Source organism: Phaenicophaeus curvirostris, chromosome 3 (genome assembly GCF_032191515.1).
Source record: "Phaenicophaeus curvirostris isolate KB17595 chromosome 3, BPBGC_Pcur_1.0, whole genome shotgun sequence".
In the NCBI taxonomy this organism is placed as follows: domain Eukaryota; kingdom Metazoa; phylum Chordata; class Aves; order Cuculiformes; family Cuculidae; genus Phaenicophaeus; species Phaenicophaeus curvirostris.
The window spans coordinates 49,627,539-49,652,422 of record NC_091394.1 but is presented as its reverse complement, the minus strand read 5'-3'; the positions used below and the strand labels follow the sequence as shown (position 1 = coordinate 49,652,422).

General features: G+C 38.8%; 1 protein-coding gene across 2 annotated transcripts in view; it reads right to left on the bottom strand.

The window, feature by feature from the left end:
- The window catches only part of MIB1 (MIB E3 ubiquitin protein ligase 1), an 85,298-nt gene that overhangs the window by 58,826 nt on the left and 1,588 nt on the right, over positions 1 to 24,884 (bottom strand). For both annotated transcript variants that reach the window (XM_069853958.1, XM_069853957.1), the window contains exons 2-5: positions 15,616 to 15,787; positions 12,570 to 12,699; positions 10,741 to 10,845; positions 2,872 to 2,938 (exon numbers count right to left, since the gene is read on the bottom strand). In XM_069853958.1, the coding sequence (XP_069710059.1) occupies positions 2,872 to 2,938; positions 10,741 to 10,845; positions 12,570 to 12,699; positions 15,616 to 15,787 (474 nt within the window). The remainder of the gene's footprint in view (positions 1 to 2,871; positions 2,939 to 10,740; positions 10,846 to 12,569; positions 12,700 to 15,615; positions 15,788 to 24,884) is intronic.

Here is a 24,884-nt window from a genome sequence, read left to right as displayed (position 1 = left end):
CTGAAGCACTGGCTTATGGAATTGCATGTTCCTTGATGAGCTTATGGCCAAAAACAATGACACTGGTAAATACTAAATATTTGTGACAGGCTCCCCTATGCCCTCTAACTGGGATGGTAACAGCTATCATATGGTACCAGACATCCAGATATACATCAAACCTCTGATAATTCTGAGAGTCATAGACTCATAGAATGGTTTGAGTTTGAAGGGACCTTAAAGATAATCCAGTTTCAAACCCTTTGCCATAGGCAGGGACACTTCTCACTAGACCAGGCTGCTCAAGGCCTGTCCAACCTGAAGTCATACACGAAGTGTCACCTATCCACACACAAGCAGAACTCCCACAGGAAGTGGGTTTGGATTGGATAAATCCCTAAATGTGGTGAAAGGACTGGCTAAAATCTACCTCCCGATCAAGCAATAATCTTTAACCTTGTGAGTGGGAAAATGACTACCAAAAAAAAAAAAAATCAAAAAATCTCTGCCATTTTTTGTGCAAAACACCTTCTCCCTGGACAATTTCTGGTTTCAAAAGATGCCTCATAGCAAAAAATAAGCTGGAGAGAAATTTCATACATCCACACACATCAAGGCATGCTAACTGATGACAGAAGACATTTGTGGACTTGCTCACTGCCAGATCCAGAGGATGGTATCTGGTGCTCACCACACAACAGTGAAGAGAAAAAACAACTCCAGAACCTATAGACTGAGCTCAACAGCAACAGTGGTAGCAAAGGACAGGGTGAGCAGAGTTCCTCCAGTAATATTGTATCCCTAAGGACAGGTAAGGGGGTGGGGTGTCCTCTTCCAAGCAAGATTCGGTAATGGAGAACAAATCCTCACATTTCAAACATAAGGAAGTATGAAAATAGCCTGATAAACAGACAAAATATTATTTGAAGGGAGACTGATTCCAGAGCCTGAAATCTACACTGGATGTTGGCAGCACTAGTTGCAGCACCAAAAGTCTTCAAAAAGACATTATGGCCAAGAAGAGACTCCAATACTACCGAAGAAGCAGCACGTTCATGAATAGATGTTCATGTTCAATGGACTTTGACTTCTATGGCCATCCAGTGACTTCTTTCTGTCCTGTTCTTAGTCAATAGACCTACAGATGGAACGCTATTTTCAGTTTGCACTCTTCACCTTTCAAATAAAATACAAGCAACAGGGAAAACAGCCACTTCTGCAGAGCACAAAATGTTAAAGAGCAATCCTTCAGAAAAGCTACTGATAGGGCACTCAATAGAGAATTGATAGACATCAAACATTCCAGACAGCCCTGATTAGACAGGTCTAAGAAGAGATCTAAACCAGCAAAGAATTACAGAAGCACTAGTTGGCAGAAAAGGTCTTTGGAGGTCACCTGGTCTGGTATCCCATCCAAAGCTGAACTAACAACCCCCGAGGTCACCTGTCACTTTGTCTGAGTCATGAAAGCCCCCAAGGACTGAGGTTCCACAGCCTCTCAAAGTAACTTTTTTGCTCTTTTGCTCCAACTACATACCCATGCTGTATTCATTAGGCCCCTGCAGAAGTATATGCACTCTACTTCACACACTGCAAAGCTTTAAAAACGCAAGCATATATTTAAATTCACAGCATGAGCGTATCTGTGAACTGCGCTCAGAATACAAATAAAACGGGCAGATGTTCTGACAAAGAGAGTGACTGAGAAGACTGAGAATTATGTTGTAAGAATGATGAACTGAGTTCATCCTCACCCATTAAGAGCAACTTGGTATAGAGGAAGGGGTAGAATTTAACAAAGAGACGACTCGTACTATCTTTAGCAATTAATATTCATGCTTTCAAACACAGCATTATCCTAAAAGTAAGCTACGTGCAGAAAACAGACTTGTACTTTTAAAGCAAGAACCAAAACAAACAAAAGGCCTGCATAAGGACCTAAGTTTACCTGTGTAATAAAGAACCAGTAGGTTCCTATTACTACTTTTCTGGTTTTATTCGCATCCAACTATAATAATAATGTGTGCCTTGGCTTTTTACTTCCAAACAATTAATCTACTTGATAGTAAATATCCAAGTGACTTCTTGGACAACTGTGGGGTTTCTTTGTAAACAAAAAGACGTAAATTACCTTTTTCACCAATATCATCAATAAAACAACAGTACTACAAGTATTTGCACAAGGAATTACATGAAGACTAGTAAAGAGAAAATTTTCACCACTTTAGGAAAGCCATTATTATCAGCTAAGTTTATGTATTAAAGTATAATAAGAAACATGAGAAGAAAAGCAAAATTTTCTATAGTAACCAGCTTTATGACCAGGTGTTTGGCCAAGGAAATTATTTCAATAATAAAGAAATTTGTGTCAAATTATCTACAGAATTTATCCCAACCTGCCGATATTTCAAAAACAAAAAAGCCCAGAAATTACATTTTTAATACACTGCACACATGTACAGTTCCGAAAGTAGTCAAGACAATGGCTGATATGGAAAACTGCAGGCATAATTTCACAACATATACTAAAATAATGTCTTAAGTTATATGCTTGAATGACTCCTGATTATGGCAACGTACATGCTACTTAATTAAATTGAACTCAGAATGTTTAAGACAGTCTTGTGAGAACATATAGCTATGTTTGGCTCCTTAGAAATACAGTGCACAAGATGTGACACAGTTTATTCCTTGGGCAGCACTTAACAGCTCCCTTGCCATCCACTTGGCACACACACCAAATACATTTATAACAGGGTTACAATTTATTATTAACGAACAGAAACATTTCATTGGTTAAGGAAAGCCCTGTCAGATGAAGTTCAAAAAGTAAGCAGAACCTGGACTAAGCATGATAAACATCCATCAAGATAAATGTACTTTTCAACTCACCTAACACAGGACAATGGTCCCTGTAGAAAGAGCCTCCTTTGGCATCTTGGACACATTTCAGGTCAGACTATGGAGAGAGATTAAGACAGCTTTAGCCCTCACTGGCCAAGATTCCAGGTTAACATAAATCAGTGAAACTAGAACTGAAACACACTCAATTAAGAACAACTGCAAATTTTGTGTACAATAAAAAAAAAGCCCCATGAATTCATTACTGATGCATATAATCTCAAATATTTTCAAATCTATCAACCTCATTATTCTCAAAATTTTAACAAACTTTACCAATACAGAAGTCTATAAGGGATAAGACATTTTTAATTCAAAGAAATGTATCAGAATAACACACAGTTCCCTTGCAATGTCCTATAACACATCTTTCCTTTTTTTTTTTAAAAAAAAAAAGTGAAAAATATCCGCACACAGTTCTCAAAGCCACAGCTCCTCCTGTACCAAACATTTAATGCCTGCCAGTGCTGCCTCCTCTTCCTAACCCTTCCTGACAGACAGATGGTTAACTCTGAGAAGAAAACGTGGCACACATTCTACAAAAAGAAGAATTTCCAATTAAGAATAACAGAAAACAAGGATATTATTTTGTTATTTAAAAAAAAAAAACCAGTATACTGAGCTAAACATCATCTTTTTAAAGAGAAAAATTCTGAAGTTGATCCTTCAGAAAGCCTCTGTTTCATATTCTCTGAGAAACAGAAGTTTCAAGTGTGATAAGCAACTTCAATTCATAAAGCTAGCAGAGTTCATGTAATTCTCCTTTCCTCTAGTTTTTTTTTTCCGGTGTAACCCTTAAAGCCAAATGCTTACCATCTGCCCATCTGCCTTTGCTCCTTGTGGAACAATTCTCACTAAACAAAGGGCATTTCAGTGCACGATGAGGTGGGAAGAGGGTAGAATACTGTTTGCAAAATGTGTCAGAATATTCCATGGAATGGGTGAGGAAATAGAGGATGGGTGGCAATTATGACATAATCAAGCAGAACTAAAATAATACTTCAATGATTATTTTGCCCACACCCAAATTTATTGAGAAACTGTGCTTCTGCAGAAGGATTAAAATGAAAACTCTCAAATCTTCCAAATCATCTAGGCCTCGACGAACACAATACCACCCTCAGCAACCTGTAACCGCTTAGCAGACAGAAACAATACAAAATTCCACATAAATCCGGATCTATGAAGAACGTATCACGACTTTTTTCAAAAAGTGATGAAAGCAGCCAGACGAAGAGCGACTAAATCTCATTATTTTCAAACCCTGTGAGAAACCAGAGGATAAGTTTGTCCGGCCCGGCAGCAGCCAGCCTGCGACAGAACGCTGCCACCCGGTGGGCAGGTGCTGGGTTTAACTTGTCTGAAGACAAAAGGGGCTGCACTGACCAGCCCAGATGGCAAGCTCATTCATTCCCGCAGACCAACAGAGATTTAACGTGCCCGGGAGCGCTTGGTCTCACCCACTGAATACAAACTTTCTGTGTCATGCAACGACCAGCTGTCTGTGCAGAAGTCAAGGAGGGGTATACGCACAGGAGCTGTTTACATGTTCTTTAGAGCATTAAAAACAGATCGCGGGAAGGTCCTACATGGTTCTACCCCCAGTCAGGCAAAAACTGAGTGAAAGATCGCTTGTATTACAGCGCCTGTTAACACACAGAGCAGACTGATGGCTAAAAGCTAGAAGAAGTAAAATACTCAGCAAAAGGCTAATTACTATCTTACAGCAGCAATCATTATGAAGCAGGCTAAGACACCTTAAATTTTGTGGAAAAATAAAAGACCCAGAAATCTACAAATCAGCTCTCATTTTTCAGCCTGCCTGTACTGTGTCATCCACATGGTTTATTTCTGGAGTATAATAATATACTCGTTTGGAAAACTAAGTGGCAGCTTCATGTTGAACCTCAGCTTCACATGCCTTCCTTTCACTTACCATGGTGAAGTCAGTGCCAGATTACCAAGCAGTAAAACAAGAGTCTGATTATAAGAATCACAGGAAAGCAAGGAAACTTATTTTGTCTACATAAACCTCACCAGGACTCTAAACACACAGAAAGGTGAAGCACTTGGCAATGATTAAGGCAGAAATAAACTAACTCATGCACATTGTAAATACAGCAAAGAGCTCCTTCACCAATTTTGCAAAGAGCACTCCTAACAAAAGTAACATCAATGTGATAAAGGCCTGAAAATGCCTTAAAAAAACATAACCAAACCAATAAAGACACTGGAGTTCTAAGACAGGAGACTTAGTTGTGGTTTAGTACCACAAAAGCTGGGTAAGCAACTATAATTCTACTTCCAGCACTCAGCCACTGTATTTATCAGAAAAGTAATCACAGAACAGATTGGGCTAGAAGGGATCTTAATGATTATCTAATTCCAACCCCCTGTGATGGGCAGGGACACCTCCCACTAGATCAGGCTGCCCAAGGCCCCATCCAACCTGGCCTTAAACACCTCCAGGGAAGCCCTGTTCTGCCCAAATAGTTTAAGTGAAAAAACAGGGGGTGGTGTTAAACTCCTGGTCATCCTTCCCCTGGTGACTGCGTGGCAAGAGACCCTTCAGGTGAGGATGGAGCACTAACACAGCCAAGGTCCAGCCACAGCAGGCTGCTGGCACATTGCTGCTGTCAGCTCTCATGCTCACTCAGCCAGCTCAGCTGCACCCCACCACCGAGAACCCTACTGGGATTTTCACAAGTCTTGTAAGTCTCCCCAAGTCTTGTAAATGGATTGAAACAGGGGATCATTTGGAGGCAAGACATACAAGTACAAAAGGGAATGTACCAAAACATAGGGGATGTTAAAATGCAAACATGAGACTCACAGTGACACCATGTGCAGAAAAAAAGTCAGGCTGGGTGTAAATATAACACAAGTATGTAAAGATGAAAACAAAACATAAGTTTTCATACACTAACTTGTTTCAAAGAATCCTCTGCATTTCTCCAAAAACAGAAAAATGAGGTATAGATTTTGTGGAACTGAAGTTAGAGAAGAGATGGGAGCACCAGTTAAGCAGGAAATCACCATAATGAAAACTTAAGGAATGGCACGAGCACAAAACATTGCACAGCAGGACTGTGTAGTTCATGCACATAAACAGTGGGTAATAATAGGTTTTGCCTACAGCAGAGAACTTTGGTCTTCTACCATTTATCTTCTGATTTCCTGCAAAAACTCTTTGCATTCCATCTGTATGCGACTGGATTACATGAAGATCATGATCTCCTCAGCCAAATGCGTAACACAGAAAACACAGCAGTTTACCTTGACTTACCCTCCAATTACACGATTGAAAAAACAGCAGCAATATCATCAACATCAAAAACTTGAGGGAATGAAAAAATGTACGTAACAGCAATGTCAGCAGTGTTGGCAGATGGTGTAAAAGCACCATCATCCCTGACCTTGGAGAGGAAAACAACACTGAAGGAGCAGTTGCCTATTGGAATTCTTAAGTTATTCCAATCAATATGGAATGCCATCCATCAAAATCAAGGAGGCAAGTCTAAAGACTTAACAAGGAAACTAGGTGTGCTGCTAAGAAAAGGGAGAATGTTTGACCTAGATGCAATGAAATAGCATCTAACACCTGCACCAAATACCAGGACAGGAATTAATACTGAACTTGCAGATACACCAGCAGGAATGGTTCCACAGCTGCAGGTGTTTGAGACAGCAATGAATACCCTGCAAAGGTAATTTTAAGTATTTAAACTCACAACAGCTTTTGGCAAGGAAATAAGCCCATGCAGGGCAAATTGAGAAAGTCCAGTGCCTGCTGCTTTGCCACCTGATTAGGACAGTGAGGGACCAAATAAATCCATAAGTTTTAGCTAAAGGTTTATAAGAAATGCTGTGTTTCCAGTTTAATGAACTCAAACAATTTTCCAGTTTCAAGATGCTGAGAAAAGTGAAAGCAATAAAAAGAGAAAGCAGAAGACAGAAGAGAGAGCTGCTGAAATGATAGTGGTGCGAGGTATAAAAACAGTCGCAACAGCTCCTTACAGAAGAAATCGTATTTCGGGCAAATACTGAGTGAATGGTTTGTAACCCTACTGTCTATTGACACTACAGGCACTTCAAAAAACTTTTCATGTAACTTTTTTTAATTTTAACAAGGATCATTTTAAAATCTTCCTTGTGGGTCAATACTGTACACAACGGAATTGGAAAAGGATAAGTAAGTACATTTCTGGTTAACTTGTTTCTAGTCCACTCAGAGAGGTGAAAAGCTTGCCTTGGTTGAGACTACGTCAGTAAGACAAAAACCAAAACCAAGTCTCCCAGAAAATGTAAATAAATGCACAAGGTACAGAGAAATACCTCTTTCCTCCCTGGATTGCAAAACAACCTCTGTACCTACCTCTGCCTACACTGTGAATAACGTAATAAAAAACACCTGCTATGTGTATAAAGGTGGCCAAAATTCACATTTCTCTGTTTTAAACCAGTTTTGATTACCATTCTAAAGGCAACAGAAAGACACTAAATTAATAAAATAATCGAAGTTCTTACTGTTCCTTCAGGAATCCCTTACTTTGAACACATTGGGGACAAGATAAACGACTGGAGAGCTGAAGATCTAATTCACATTACAGATCTAACACCTGTAACTGCACCAGAAAGCATATTTGTGTACATTCTGTATCACTCGCCTTCAATGTCTAGTATGACTTACTTTGGTTTTAGTTAAAATAAAGGTGTTAATAAGCTGTTCTCAAAATCTTAAAGATAATCCTTGAAATTATTCTAGAAGAGTAACTCAAGTAAAAGTTGATAAACAGACACTACATCAATCAGTACAAGAAAGTTTAAAGCAATGCCAAAAACAAAAGGGCAAGGAGTCTTCTCAACTTCCATTATGCGCTCAACTATTCCAAATCTGCAGAAAAAAGTACACAAATACAAACAGTTTCCAGATTACTGCAACACTGATGGATGATAACTACAGTTCCTTCTTTCAGAGGCTACACAGATGACAGGAAGATCCTCCATAGCGAAAAATAATAAGAGGAGGTTAATCATAACAAAAAAGGCAAGAGCAAAGAAATTTATCTGGCTGCACAAAATCAACTTCTAAATAATGAAACAGATTTAGAGCTCTTCTGCTGATGGAACTATTTTCTTAAGTCTTTATAGCAAAATCATTCTATTAAAAAAGCAGTAAAACATGTTTATTGAAAACCAACGGAATTTACCACCTTTACATCCTCAGCTGTGTGACAGAAATAAAAACTAGAAACAAGTCCAAAAAGCTAAATTACAACCTTCTCATTGACTTTAATTCCACACAGCATATATTTTTATTGCAGAAGGCTATGTTCACACATTTCTAAGGCAGGTAATAAGTTTCACAGCTTGGTTGGGCTCTAGAACCTGAATACATACAGATATGAAATGCGAGCAGTGTCAATAACTATATTAGCCAACAGTACTCTGTATTCCTCCTATGGATGTAGCAAACATTATTCAGCCTATCAGCATCATAAAAACAGATTTCAGTCTGGGCATGTGTGGCCTGTGGCAGCAGAAACTCCCAGATTCAAATGCCAGGCTTCACAAAAAAAAGGCAAGATGCACATCAGCCACTTCATATGTAAACACAGCAACAACAAACTCAAATAAAAACTCTAACATTCTGACCACAAATAAATGCAAGTTTTCAGTCAGCACCTGCTGCCCCGCCAGCCAATCCTCATCTCTCCCAAGGAAAAGCCAGCAGGCCAGATAGATTAATTTTGAGGACCAGATGCAGCCTGTCAGCTACCAAACAAGCAACCCTGACTTACAATAATAAGCTGTGTTTCTTTCATCAGCTTCATTAGCAGCTGAGTCAAGTGTTACTCATCTGCAAGCAGGAGTTTCTTCCCAGCAGTGTTTACATGGGCACACGCTGAGTATGGCTCATTCCACGTTCTCTGGAAATTCTTATCCAGCTTCTAACTCCCAAGACAAGTTTACCCCAACTTCGTATGAACTTTCTGACAGCCTATTGATCAGCTTTACATAATGGCACAAAAATAGTATTATAGTAAATAATAATAATCACCAATTATATCTTTAGCAATCAATTAGTCATAAAACTTAGCTTTAAAAACTTAGCTTTACATTCAAATGACTTTTTGCCACAGATAGCCAAGAACTCATTCTGTCTGAAGTGAAAATGGCATGCGATGTGTCCAACAAAGATAAAATTACTGTAGGAATAGACTGCAATCAAGCAAGCACTACATATAAAGCCTCAAATCATCCTTTTTATATACATGGTGCACATATATTACACAGTGTCCTATAACACATACACATATGTAGTTTCACAAATGTTGTAATAGTCTTTTGTTGTTAATTAAATGATTGAGCAAATATTTTGTATAAAACTTGCAGTAAGGGTCACCCCTATTCAAATTTACAGTTCCATAAGTTAATCAAGTATTCTAGAAATATTTAACACTTATTGGCAATAGCCTGGCAACAGAGGCTGTTGATTACAAATAATAAACATCTTTTTATTATTAAGGGAACAATTATTTTAGAACAGAATATGACTTATCTTAATTTTCTTTTTGAGGCCAGAGGAATCTTTAATGACTCCACAGCACTCCTACTATACAGCATGAATTTTAACATAGTAACTGAAAACACCAAAAAAAAAAAATCAGTTGATCTGCATTTCATTCAATCTAGATTTTGGAATTACGTTCTTTTTCCATACATCACAATCAAATATAAGGGGGAAGGTGCTAACTACTGGTTTCATAGTATTATACTACAAAGCACTATACGTAACTTTGTTTTCCTTTTGTCAGTAAGGCATTTTCTTTAGAACTAGGAGGACCATGAAAGATACCATTCAATACCAACTTATATTTTATATCCTTAGCATCTTCATGCATCAGAAAAGCTGACCTGCACTAAAGATGTTTAGTCTTTTAAGCCTCACATTAAATTATTTACTTACTGCAAAACTGGTATTTAGTATTTATGTCTTCTTATAAGAATGCGTTATTTCAAGTAAGACTGTAAGGCAAAATATTTTTCATCCAAAAATACAGATTAGTCATTGTTTAACATTTTATTACTGATATATCTGACAAGATGACACTTCAATGTATAGTTAACACTGTTTTCCTCTGCAGCATCAAACAAAAATCATGCACAGAAAATGCTAATTAAGATGTTACAAGCAGCTGATAATCAAAGTAACCTTTCCCTGACCCACATGAGGATAAGAAAACCAAGCAACAGAAGGCACTTAGGGTAGAGCCTGACCTATTTTCTCTCTAAAGCTGTAGAAGCAGCTCCGGAAAATAGGAAGTGAAAAAGAAAAATCTAGTGCTAAAGCAAATTAAGGTTGTAGTTTACTTCTATACCTTTCCGGTGACAAAAAAAAAAAAAAATGCTCTCAAAGGGATTCTGAGCATTGCCAGTAATTCAAAACCTACAGATCTTGCAGAAATCACACCAACACCTTTAGCGAACTGAAGTTTGTGAGCTAAAGAAACAAGGCCTTTAAAAAGTTCCCAACTGGGGTTCTTTTTCATTTCTGAATTTTAATTTAAGCACTATAGTAGCATAGTAAGATAATAACTTATACAATGTAAATATTTACTATGCTCCTGCAGAAACCAGCCTATAACCTTACGTTATTCATATATTTTATAAATTCCCAGATCAGACTTTCTTCCTAATACATATGCATGATCCATACAGCTGTATTCACAATGACCTGACTAACAGCATGCAAACTGACAAAGGAAATTATAAAAGCAGGATAATAAAGCACAACAAGTTATTCTTACTACCCTTCCCCCACCACACATTTTACCCTTTGTGTTCTTTTAGACTTACCATGCCCTCAAAGCCAACTCTGTAAAGGTTCTTAGCACCATTGTCCCAAAGAACATATGCTGCGCTATGTGGACTTGATGCGCTCCAATCTTGGATTTCAGTTACCTATTCAGTTATGAAAATAAGAAAACTGTTTCTACCACGAAGACTTAGAAGTGCAATTTGAACTTAAAACCTTTTTCAACCCTTCAGAAAAAAATCAGAATGCAGTATTTTTATTGAATTTAACAGAATTCATTCTGAAGCCATTTTTTTTGCTTGACAAAAGCGGCCCCACAAGACGGCAGCCTGAATATATACTTAGTAGGCTTATTTTTCTTTTGTGTATTGGTTGATAACCTAACAATGTAATTAAAGAACAGAATATGAACTGTAAACATTTGTTATTATACTTCGACATATTCCCGCAAGAATGAGCATTCAACTAAGAAAAACAGGCTGAAAACTATTTTAATTGCTTCTGTTTGTCTGGTTTAACTTCCATCAGCCTGGTGGTGGTGCACTACATTAGGAGACAAAGTTTTATTTCCAGAGCCAATCTGTTTAACAACAGTACAAAAGAAGCAGAGTGAAAAGAACTTTTCCTGACATTTCTAAAGTCATGAGGCCATGCACCAAAATGCATCAAAAGAATAAATTTACAGAATTTGTTCTTATTTTTATTTGTGTTTATTTAAAACCTGCTATCTATCATCTGCTTTTCCTCATTAAAAACATTTATATGCACTTATACATATTTTCAGCTTGCAAATAATCCCATCAATTCAAGTTTAGTACATAAAGCACGCAACGCAGGATAAGACTCTTTCTTAAAAAAATTCAGAGATTTCAAGATATCTTACCCAATTCACAGCAAGGGGTAAATAAACAAGATGAAAAAAGCTGCATCTGAATATCCCTTGTTCCAGGAGACATGAATTTATTACCTTCTCCCAGTAAAATCCAAAATGAAATTCCCAAAAGCCCTACAGCTTCCACAGGACATAATATAGTCTAAATGTCTTACTCAGGAAATTTTCAGTTTCTTTTCAATGCTGCATAAGCATACTAAAAATAAACGCAACAAGAAAACACCAGTTCACCAAGATGTAAAGGTATCCAATTCTCCTTCTACAATAACTTGTATTTGGTGATAAAAGTCATACTATATTTTACACTCCCTGCTCTATGTTCACACTTAGAACAAGCCTTCATTATCTCTCAAGGTAAACGTAAACAGAAAATCTGCAATGGTTCTGACTAGAAACCTATCGGTTCTATGCAATTTTCAATGAATTCAAATATTTTCCTTATACAAATATATAAAAAACGCCTATATAAGGTACTAAAGCAGTAATATAATATGCATATCTATCACTGGCATAGTTTTTAATTTTAAGCTGGAAAAGTCTCTATAATTATTAGATAAAAAAAACAAAGCCAGATTCCAACCACTGAAAGCCAAAAGCAAGAGATACACAAGAGTGGCGACCCATAAGCACTGAGACTACAGAACACAGAAGAACAGAAAGGGCTACACTCAAGAGCTCTGTTTTCATAGCAGCTCTCTAGTAATGCTGAAATACATTCAAGATCTTAATGTTATTACAACACAAAAATCTAGTAGCTTTAAAAATTTTGTGCTGGTATTGTAAAATTATAAACTTAAAAGAGTTGGTAAAGGTAAACTCCGCCCTCTTTCTAAATTCTTGAGCAGTACAAAATAAGTGTCCAGCAAATTAAAATAGTAACTTTTATAATATTTTTACTCCACAGTTAGAAAGGCCACTGCAGCCAAGACACAAGCATGCTGAAACACACCTCCTTATTTATGCCACATTTATTTTTACCTTTCCTCTACGTCCATTGCCACCATCTTGATCTTCCCATTGCCAATCAACTCCTCGCACCACCCTGGCACCTGCAAAGATTCCTCTTGCTGTAATTTTCTTTGATTTACGGCGAGACTCCAACAACACCCTGAAGTTATTAAAAGAAGAACCCACAGATGTCAAGATAATAAAGTCCAAAATGAATCTTTGGGGATGGGAAGAAAAGGGAAGCATCTTGAAGCAAAAATAACCCCACAAACACAGATTTCAGTGCATGAATCACAGCCTTTCAATTCTCATCTTGAACAGCAGCACACAAGATAAAAACCCCATGATCCTCCCAGATCCAATTCATTGTATGTTTATATGTAGTTTTTAATGCTAATGATAACTTCTTGTCCGAACTTCCTCCTACCAGCAATAACCTTATAACCACTTATGTACAGTAATGTATTCATACTACCAAAATCATTAAAGAAACATAGGCAGTTATACAAACAACACATTTCTGGTTTTTAGATGCACCCTGGGCCAATATTACTCTCCCACAACTGCCCTGCTATTTTTTTCTTCAGAATTACGCTATTAAGGGAAAGAGCTACATGTTTCCACTCTACATCTCAGTTTATTTTCTACCTACTTCTTAAAGTGTATATTGGGAAATTTAATTCAATACATCAGCATCCATTTTTTCAGTCATAGTATGTTAACTTTCTAAATTAAACCTCTTCTTTCCTTCAGACTTCAACAGAACTGAAGTAGATAAACCCAAACAGAACAGTTCGTGAGTATTTATCTTAGAATCAAGAACCAAGATAAAAAAAAAAAAGAAAAGTTACTACAGAGAGACACAGTTTACTGGTGAACATGGCAACGTGATGTTTATGGCTGGGCTTGATGATCTTAAAGATCTGTTCCAACCTAACCTGTTGTAAACATCTTCCTGCCTTTTCAGTCATCTCAAATCCATCAGTTTGCACGCAAGCAGACTTGCTACTTAATGTCAGGAAAATGTTGCCAAACAAAAGGATTTTTCAGCTGAAAAGGGCAAAGCAGTGGTATGAAATTTGATCCAATAAAAACAGCTCCTTGGTGACAGAGCTGCTTTCCAGATAAGAGTTGCAGAACAGAAATCAATGAGAGTAAACAAAGACAAAGAGACAAGAAGGAAAAGGTGTCCTGAAATTCTATACATTGTGTACTATACATCTTCAAGACTAAAACCTACGCTTTATGCACCAGAACAGACCACTTAAAGGAAAGTCAATTTAAAAAAAATAAAATTCTCAAACATTCTCAAAAACAATGTATTTTTCTAAAAAGTAGTAACAAATGGAAAAACAGATGTGCATTTTAACTACTGTCTCTTAATTACACTAAGGAAGCACTTTCTATTCCTGCATTCAACTTCTAAGCCCTGTTCTGCATTGGGGTATTATAACTGAGCTTATGATTTCTATTTGGTATCCAGACCTACTGGCATTAATTTCACAAAAACAGAAGTTGCTTTCTGATTTATCCATCAACTTGGGCATTTGAGCCATAAGGCAAACATTTGAGAAAACAAACACAGTCCCTACAAGATACGATAGGAGAACTCGGTTTGTGCGCTCTAACCACTTCCCTTAACGATAAAAACACTGATAAACACACCTCACTGAACTACAACATATTTGTAAACCTTACTTCTCCAAGAAGAGGAAATAAATGCTGTCTTACACACGTCACATTTAACAGAGTACTATAGCCAACAAAAAAAACTTCCACTGGCTCAATGAAAAACCATTCTGGAGATTAATCACAAAGGTGACACCAGAGCAAGTAATCTTTACACAAAAAGCTCTACTGTGGCTGTCCAAGTATTTATTAACAGGCAAATACCACTGTTCTCACTTAACCAGTAGATAAACCATGACAGAGAAAGGCTATGGATCTAAATTCATTTAAAGGTCAAGGGAGGCAATTCTCCCCCTGCTCTACTCTTGTGAGATTCCACATGGACTACTGTGTCTAGTTCTGGAATCCCCAACATAAGGATATGGAATGGTTGGAAAAAGTCCAGAGGCGGACATGAAGATGATCCGAGGGCTGGAGTGACTCTGATGTATGGACAGGGTGAGAGAGTTGGGGTTCTTCAGCCTGGAGAAGAGAAGGCTCCGGGGAAACATTATAGAGGCCCTCAGTATCTCAAGGGGGCTACAGGAAAGCTGGTGAGGGACTTTTGACAAGGGCATGGAGTGATAGGATGAGGGGGAATGGCTTTAAATTGGAAGGGGGAAGATTTAGATTAGACATTAACAGGAATTTCTTCCCGACGAGGGCAGTCAAACGCTGGCACAGGTTGCCCAGAGAAGTTATGGATGTTCAAGACCAGGTGGGATGGGGCCTTGAGTAGCCTTGTCTGGAGGAGTCCCTGCCCATGGCAGGGGGGTTGGAACTGGATTATCTTTAAGGTCCCTTCCAATCCAAACCATCCTATGATTCTCTGAACATAAGAACTGCTATGCAAGAATATGCTAAGTGTCAATTTTGTTCAGAGTTCTTCACTTGGACACAGTAACAGTCGCTTAAAAAAAGAATATGAAAACCAAGGCAAGGGTAGAACAACTCTTCAAAGCAACAAAGTCACATACTTTGTCTCCAGATCACTGTTTTTCATTGCCTACAAAGATATTTTCTCACAGTTTACCTACCCTGTTTTTGAAACTAAACTTACATCCAGGAATTAATTCACAAATCATTTTGTGATTATGCATTATGCAAAGATAATTGCCTTTGTTTTAAAGCTGGTATATAATACAAGAACTATGATGACTGCAAGAAGGTTAAAAAAATGAATAATCATATCCTTTTTTCTACTCTGTTCTAAAATGTTCAAGTCTTCCAAGTTCCAGACATCTGTCCTAGCTACCTCCCCTCACAAAGAGGCAGAATCAGTAACAGAATCTACACCTCAAACCACTATCTTACCTAAACCAAGTTTCAGTAACTAAATTTGCAGTTTAAAAGTTAGCCACAATTAACCGCTCATAAATAATTTCATGTGGAAAATATTACGTTTTACCTTTCACTTCCTGGTGTGGTAATTCTGTAAAAACGATGCCTCAAGTGATGTTTGTCCCCATGATAGCAGACTGTGCACAAGTCATAATTTGTGCATTCAGCGCACTTCCATCGGATGCCAATGATTGGTTGCTGCCGACAAGTATCACACATAGTCCCATCATGCTTAATACCTGTGAGAAGGGAAAAAAAAACAAGACTAACAACTTTGCTACATCATTACACAGATTTTTGTTGCACACCATTATAATCTGAAGCTATAAGGAAAGGCTACTAGTAATACCGTTCCAGGCCTTGAATGGCCCGGTCTGGTGGGAGGTGTCCCTGCCCATGGAATGGGGGTTGGAACTGGATGATCTTTAAGGTCTCTTCCAACCCAAACCAGTCTATAATTCTGTATGACTGAGAGGAACAGATAATGGATTCTGACTCATATCTCCAGTTGTTAGTTTGTTCCCAAAATGTTCTCTTTTCTTGGTACAAAAAACTGAGAAAGCTATGGTTGTTTTTTTTTTTCCTATACAAATCACAGAAAGAAAAGGAGAAATCCTTTAACTACAAGTTAAAGGATCAGGAATGTGCATATCAAAATATACAGGCAATCTGGAATTTTATCTCTGGATTAAGATTACCGACACACTTTATACCACAAAGGCTACCCTGTTCCAACTGTGCATGACAGTTCGAAAATCATTGGGCCAACTTACACACTTGGTACAGTGGAAAAGATAAGTGCTTATCTCTATTCTTTATACAGGAAAAAATTTAACTCTCTTGGATAGATGCCATTTACTACATGAAAATCTGTTAACATTTTTGAAGTGTTTTACTACTTTATATGTTGGGGTTTTTTTTGAAAAGATGTGCCAAAGACAAACCCACCAGCATGTGCTCTGCCCAGCCTTCCACTAAAACTGACTTCAAGGCTACTTACTCCTCTGCTTTGCCAAGTTACAGCAGAGTGAAAGTGATTGCTCACAGACAGCTTCCATCCATGCACTCTGAATACAGCGAACATCCACAAGTTTGTTTAAAAAAAAAAATCAAATTCTGCTGCTGGAAAGAATTGAGCAGCTGAAGAGAGAAGCACTTGGCATTCAGTCTGTAGCACAAGATAAAAATGAGTGCTACAAAGCTGGAATAACAGAATTTTCCCAGTCACACCCTTAGAAAAAAGCCAAAAGAAGCCCAGATCACACTGAAATTTGTGAGGAAAAAGAACACTTTTTGTCCCTTCCAAAAGGGATGCTTTTGGAAATGACTGTCAAATTCACTATGTATCTATTAGTGACTTGTGTCCAACAGCTGAGCCTTCTGGAGTGGAGAGGCAAAACTGAAGGAAATGCTTTCTTGCCCCACCATTTCACAGAATCGGACAACAGCCAAGGTTGGAAGCAACCTCTGAACATTTTCTACTCCAACCACCACTGCTCAAAGGAGGGTAGACTACAGCTGTGCCCAAGACCATACCTTGTCAGGCTTTGAGCACCACTAAGGACAGACTCCACAAACCTCCGTGCAGCCTGTTGCAGTGTTCAATCACTCCTATAGCAAAAATGCTTCTTCTTAAGCGTAAGGAAATTCCTGTATTTCAATTTGTGCCCATTCCCTCTTGTCCTGTCACTACATAGCCTGAGTCCATTCTCTTTACAACCTCCACATCTGGTATTTACATAACACTCTCAAGATACGATATCCCTGAGTCTTTTCTTCTCCAGGCTAAACACCACCAGATCCCTCAGCCTCTCATCATACCAGATGCCCTAAGACCCCTTAAAATACTTTTGCAGCCCTTCACCTGACACTCTTGGTATGTCCATGTCTCTCTTACACTGAGAGAACAGGACCCAGTATCTCCAAGGGGTGGCCTCACCAGTTCTAAGCAGAGGGGAAAGATCACCTCCCTCAACCTGCTGGCAACATTTTTCTGAATGCAGCCCAGGATACCACTGGCCTTCCTTGCCACACGGGCACACTGCTGGCTCATGTTCATTTGACTGTCTACTGAGACCTCCAGGTCCTTTCTCACAAAGCTGCTTTCCAGCCAGTTGTCCCCAGCTTGTACTGGTGCAGGTGTTACTCCTCTTCAATTACAGGACTTAGACTTCTCCTTTGTTGAATTACATGGATGCCTGTTGGCCCATTTCTCCTATCTGCCAAGGTCCCTCTGAATGCCAGCAAAACCACCCTGTGTATCATTTCTCCTAACCAAGGAAGCTTCTCCCCTCCATGCTCTTCCAATCTCGATAACAAACGTATTTAGGAAGACTTCTGGCCTCGTGATTTAAAATCTTCCTGAACACTGGAATAAATATTTAGTTAAGGCTGGAAAAGGCAACGTGTTCAGAGCAAAAATTTCACACAGCACCACAGAGATCCGAGCATCTCTGCCAGGCAGCAAAAGGTAGCCTTCAGTGACAAGAAAATCCCTGGAAATGCTAACATTACACTAAACGGTCACTATTAATCGCTGGAGTGGTCCATGATTAAGGCATCATCCATGCCTTGACCACAAAGTCTGTGCTGAAAGTTTGAAGGTCTGGCATAGACAAGTCCTATAACCTATAACATTACTTGCCAATTCCAACTGCCAGGCAACACACCTCATACACCATAATCATTCTTTTTAACTAACTTCCTATACTTAATTATTTTGCTGCCCGGTAACAACAACTAAAAATGCTATTTTTCTACAAAACAAGAACTTGGAAATCACCCAGACACACAACTCCATCAACGATACATTACAAGGACTGGGATAATCTGCAACTGTTTTGTTGCCTTGCTTAAAAAGTCTAACTTGCTACAGCACTTGGGGTTCAGGAGTGGAATTTGTGTTCTTTTAAAACTTAATTTCTACATTGTTTTTTCACATAGAAACAGAAGTTGCACATCTTTGGAACTTTTGTAATGGTTGCTAAACTTCAGGAAAGACAATTTGCCAAGGATCACATTTATTCTGGATGTAGAAGGACCAAGGAACTGGGCACTGCAGAATTCTTCAATTTGTCCAAACAACAGGAAACAGAACACAAGTGGTTTAATCAGGAGTCATGTAACACAGAATTAGATCATCTCACAGTAAACTTAACTAAAAGACTAAACATTTCTAACCAGTGAGGCAAAAGCTGCAGTGGAAAAACTCAGAAAAAAACTTCCTTAGGGAAGATCAAGAAAAAAAAAAAAAACCTTACAGAGATGTTTGACTCAAAAGCCATTTACTGACTGTAGTGGCTGGGACTTGGAGAACAGTGCATGCCTACATGCGAAGTCTCCCACTGAGAGTCACATCTCTATCTCATGGATCCCTGAACACCACCCTGATAGACCCTTTCTTCATCCACTCCAAGAAGCAACATCCACTTCACTGCACGCCCCACCTGACCATACTGCTTCATACTTCCCACTATGCCAGAAAAAAGGTTTTTGCAGACTTGAGCTGTAAACCGGATCAAGAAACTTATCCATCTGAAAAACAGCCAGGAGGAAAAACACTCAGATGGACTGGTTTCCCAACCATGTTCTTTATGGTGCTGCACAAAACTGCTGCCATAACAAACAACATATCGCAGGGCTGGAGCAGGCAAGTAACCGCGGTACAGAATGTTTAACCACTGCAGGAGAGGTCTGGAGAGAGAAGTAGATTTGTGTGCCTTTGATGCGAGTGGACTAAGATTTAACATCTTTTTTTAGCAGATGAGGTGCTAAAATGGGCTGTTGTTACTACTAGATCACAAAATGTGATAGCTAAACTTATTCATCACACAAACAAAATGAAGTATTTAAAGCAGTAGGATGTTTTAAAGAAGGTTGAAAGAATTTCTTTTTTAAGTTGAACTGGATACTGCAGGTATGTGAGTGCAGTGGGTTGACCTTGGCTGGCTGCCAGACACCCACCCAGAAACTCTCTCACTCCCCCTCTTCAACAAGACAGGGAGTGAAAATAAAATTAGAAGGCCTGTAGGTCAAGACACAAGTGAGATCGCTTACCAATTACCATCACAGGCAGAGCAGACTTGACTTGGGGAAAATTAAATATATTGCCAGTTAAAAAAAAAAAAAAGAGGACAGTAAGAAAGATCAAAACTAAAACACCCTCCCCTTACATTCCCCCTCCTTCCTAGACTCAACTTCACTCCTTCATTCCCAACTCCTCTACCTCCTTGTTCCTCCCCAGGGGAGACAATCAATCATTTCAGTTGGAAAAGACCCTTAAGATGGAGTCCAACCATGAACCTCACGCTACCAAGTCCACCGCTAAAGCATGTCGCTAAGCATCATGTCTACACATCTTTTAAATACCTCCAGGGAAGGTGACTCAACCACTTTCCTGGGCAGCCTGTTCCAGTGCTTGACAACCTTTTTGGTGAAGATGGGGAGTGAGGAGTTATGCAGTCTGCAATAGCTCCTCCCAATTTTTCCCTCCCCCAGCAGGGTCCTCTGCACAAGCTGCAGTCCTTCGGGAAAACACTGCCCAAGCGTGGGCTCTCCATGGGCTGCAGCTTCCTTCAGGACATATTCACTTGCCCCAGCACAAGGTCCTCCACAAGCTGCAGCGTGGATACCTGCTCCACTGTGGCCCTCCACAGGCTGCAAGGAGACAACTTGCATTGTGGTCTCCATCTATTCACCACGTACTCGAAGTTTAGTGCTGAGGACTTCTTGTTGGCACTACACAGGCCTGGGAGGGGAGGGAAGGAGACGTTTCAGACTAGCTCTGCTTTAGCCCAGTGGACTGAATGCTCATCAGCACTGAGATCATATCTTTCAATTTATAGTCACCAAATGTAAACCGGTTTGTGCGTTCCAGAACTACCCCATGATGTAAATCAGAGTACTGTATGCAGGAAAAACCAGGAGTCTGGGTAAAGCGTAGGCTCTGGAGCCAAACTGAAATCCTGACCAAATGCAACCTGTATCCGTCACGTAAATCACTTCCAACCTTCGAATGAAAGGCTGTTCAAGAAAGGCTGACAACTAAACTTTACAAAATTTATATTAGAAAAGAATGCCTTAATTAAACAACTGGAAGAAACTAAACTGCCATAAAAACTTCAGAATTCAGACATCAGCCCTGCAGCTGGCCATCTGTGAACCTGAACAGCACTATAGCTCTCTAAAATGAGATAATGCAAAAACTAAATGAAAGCAGAAGAATCCAGATAACGAGTTTCACCCTGCCTATTTACTTTTAAATAGCTGTCACTTCTTAACACCCCTCCAACCTTAGGACGAAGCAAAATCCGGTAATCCTTATCTCCCCTGTCATTAATGATTTTACTATTTGCATTTCATATTTGTTTCTTACCTTTGTGTCTGTGCCACAGTTATTTTCACTTGTCATCTATTCCCAAATCCTCCCTGGATTACCTAGCCCACCATTCCTCTGCCCACACCAATTTTACAGCCTTTGACTATAAGTTTAAAACCTATGCTCACTGTTAAAGCTGTGAAAAGAAATGGAGTTGGTGTCATTCAAATTGCTATTTGAGTTTGTTACGAATACCTTTCTTGCATTAAAGAAAACTTGAAAAGGTGGCAATATACAACTGTCCAACAGAAAAACATTTTAATGGTAAAATGAGATGTACAAGGGCAATCCTTCTCACTCACTGTGAAGAACAGCTGAAGTCAGGAGTGATTTCAATTACTTCTAAGAACTAATGAACTTATTCTCTACAAAAAGCCAACAGGCCAAAAACCTTTCATTTCATAGTAAGAACCCTACCATCAGGCAAGGGATATCACAAGCTACTTAGAAAACTTATGTAGGCCCCAATTTAAAAAGCAATAACAATATTTTGCTCTTCCTGTTCTCCCACTCCAGATATTTTTTACACTACAGCCAGACTCCATGCAAACTGAAAACAAAACTCTTACAGATTATCCAGATTCCAACAAATAGTAAGAAAAAGCAAACCAGTCTCCCCACAAACATAACTGATCTATTAAATACCCTGTCTGGCAGTAGCCAGACGACCAATTATTCTATTCAAGAGATGCCAGACTTGCCAAAGCCTGTGTCCTATCTGGTAAGGGTATCACAAGATACATGAGGAGGGAGAGGATTATTGTGTAGGAGACATGGGGGAAGGGCAGGAAGAACAAAGGACATGCTGATTAAAAAAAAAAAAAAAAAAAGGCTTCCCAAGTATCACTGTTCATGAAGCTATAGGGTTTTTTTTAACTTGTGAGGTGTTCTACAAGCATTTACAAATAGCCACTAAAAAAAATCTTGACTAAGATAATTTGCCTTAAATTACACTTGATGAGCTCAAAGCAGAAACACACACAAGCATAGGATAAATCATCCGAGGTGGTCTACCTTTTAAAAAGGTATACACGATTTCATGATGATTTGAGCAACTCTTCAGGTTACAGAAAACTAGTAATACAAGTATAAAAAGATACTCAGATCTTCAACAGATAACACACGAATTTTCAGTATTACAATACAGCACATAGAGCTTCCCATACTGCACAGATGCCTGCTCTGGCTACGGGATAATTCCACGTCAAGATTCCATTTCCTGACCCCAGCCCCTCCACCACCTCCCCTTATTCAAACAGAACTGGGTAAATATTTTAAGCAGGAAAATAACATTGTTACTTTGAACCAACCATATAAAAGAGGAAACGGATGACAAATGAATTTCTGCCTAAGCTTTGTAGAAAGCAAATCTTCAGAAAGAATAAACACAGAAAGCTTCTATAATGATCCCGAGTATTATGTCAACACAGCCAGGAGTGCTCTCTACAAATATGCTACTGTACAGCATTTACCTTTGGCAAAAGGCTGCCTTCTCTTCTAAATATAAAGTTTAGGCTTCTCTACTTTCAACTTCTGTCCAGGAACTCTGAAAACTACTCCTTTCTTTTTCTGTTCCACACCACCACCAGAAAAAAGGAACTCTCAAGACTCCCAGATCCTGACAAAAGGCTACTTTACAGGAAGACTGGAATTTATTTGCAAGCAATTGGGCAGTCACACTGCTCTGCTAATGTATTGCACCGCACCACTTACTCCATTTAGGAGCCCACTACACAGGACCTAACTGAAGTTTCCTTTCTTCCAACTGGAATTTCCTTTATTTTCAGATCCTTAGTCTATCAGTTCCTCTCAACTGCTGCCTTGCTTAATAAAGAAATGCTGTTCCATGTAAATCCGACCACTGATAAGCAGCTCACACAGCCAGCTCTGTGGATATGATTTAAAAACAAAACAGAACTGCACATCCCAAACCACTTATTACCTAGATGACTCCATCTGGAGCAAACAGCTTAGAAGAGATACTTCATGCACATCATCATTGTCATTTTATTTTAAAGACCACCATCCTAGTACTAAGGCTATTTAAGTTTCATAAAAAAACTTAACATACTCTTGCCATGTTGGTAATTGCCTACAGCCCTTAAAATACAAGAACAGAACATCAGTCAGTCTTTGAAACGTTGTTCTGGCATGAAAGGCAGGCATATACATACATATGCACATACAAGTACCAAACCCAGGTTTCTTTTTTTAAACAGAATGGTTTAAACATTACTTTGTTAACACAACCGTTCCTGAGGCACTGCTGTTGTTCCTAGCTGCACCAGCCTCAGACTCATCAAAGCAGTGACTCTGGCTGCAAGCATCACTTTCAAGGACTTCTAACCAAGGTCGGTTTTGAACACCTAATAAAAAGAACTCCCAGCAATAACTAACCTCATCATTTCCTTTCTACTGCTGCATTCTCACTATAAACTTACAATTATGTTGTGCCTGTACATTTATGAATCAGAGAATTTTTTGTTTTGAACTGAAAAAAAACACTGTGCTAAGTATCATCAGACCAAAATCCATCCATATTTTATAACACTTCTTTGCTCAACAGCATCATTATTAATACTACAGTCACAAATTCCTGCCACCTAATCCTGCTTTTCCTGTACCTATTTACATAATAAATGCCCCTAGAGGTTGTATCAAACTATTATCCGAAATCAGAATCTCTTTATTCTGACAACAAATAGCCACTACCATGAAGAAAAATAAGTAATTACAGAAAGGTGGAAAACTGAGGAAGAGAAGGATTTGCCCAGGAAAACAAAGAGAATCAGTAGTAAAAACAGGATTTCAGTCCACATTAACAGCATCCTAATACTTTGCCTCTTTGCTGCTTCTACTTTACAGTTTTTTACTCTTCTGATCGCTAAGGAACAGTGACCTCAAAAATAACTCATTCTGGCAAAAAAAACCAAAACAGCCCTGGGTGTTTCCTTGCAGCAGTTCTGTGGGAATGATGCATGCGCTGCCCGAAAACCTCAAAAAGAGAAATACCATTCTGTGAAGCCCGAGAACAGCACTGCTTACAAGTGTTTTTGCAAAGCAATATACACAGTCCTACCTGATGCAGCAATTAAATTTCTAATAAAGTGTATAAAAAAACCCTGAAAATTAGAAGGACTAAAGCAAAAAAACAAACAAACAAAAAAAAAGGGACTTAAAACCAAGTATTAAGTGTGAGTTTCCAGACGCAGTTAACAGGATACTGTGAGCTTGCAAATACACCAAGCAGAGCCAGAATAACGATCACTCAAGAATAATAGTCAATGTTTATGCATACACTTCAGGTTTAAGCAGAAGCAGTCCCACTGGTTTCTACAGAACATCAAATGCAGTTAAAGTTTCAAAATATAAATATCTGCAAGACAAAGAACAGCAACTTGAAAGTCTACTCTTAACTTCACGTTCTAAGGTCCATTTCAAAAAGCTTTTAATTCTGCTCCTTTTAATAGCATCTACCCTCCAAAAGAACAGAAGAGCAACCATGAAGTCAGGGGAGAAGGTCCTCAGACAAAAAAATTAAATCCATCTCAAAGGCTCAACATTTTTTCTCAGAAACATTTTTGTAATTAATTAGAATTAATTCCATTCTGCTGTCTCTTCAAGAGTCTGTTAGCTTCAACCCACTGCTATAGTTTTCCTTTCTGCAACACTAAGCAGCAGGCTCAAAGATGGTCTCCCATTTCCATTGTTTTTTAAGTGAAAGACACATTAAAAACAGAACATCCAAGTACCCCAACAAACTGGTCCAATCACCTCATTATCAAGGCAATTCTGCCCAGCCCTAGATTTCCATCACTATATTTCTGATGAAACTGAAAAACAGTTTTCTTCATGAGTCTTCACTGTAAAAGCAGGTGCTAAAATGAAAATTTCCCTGCAGTGCTCGCAACACTGACACATAATGTCAGCACAGACCTAAATCCACTGTCCAAACTGTC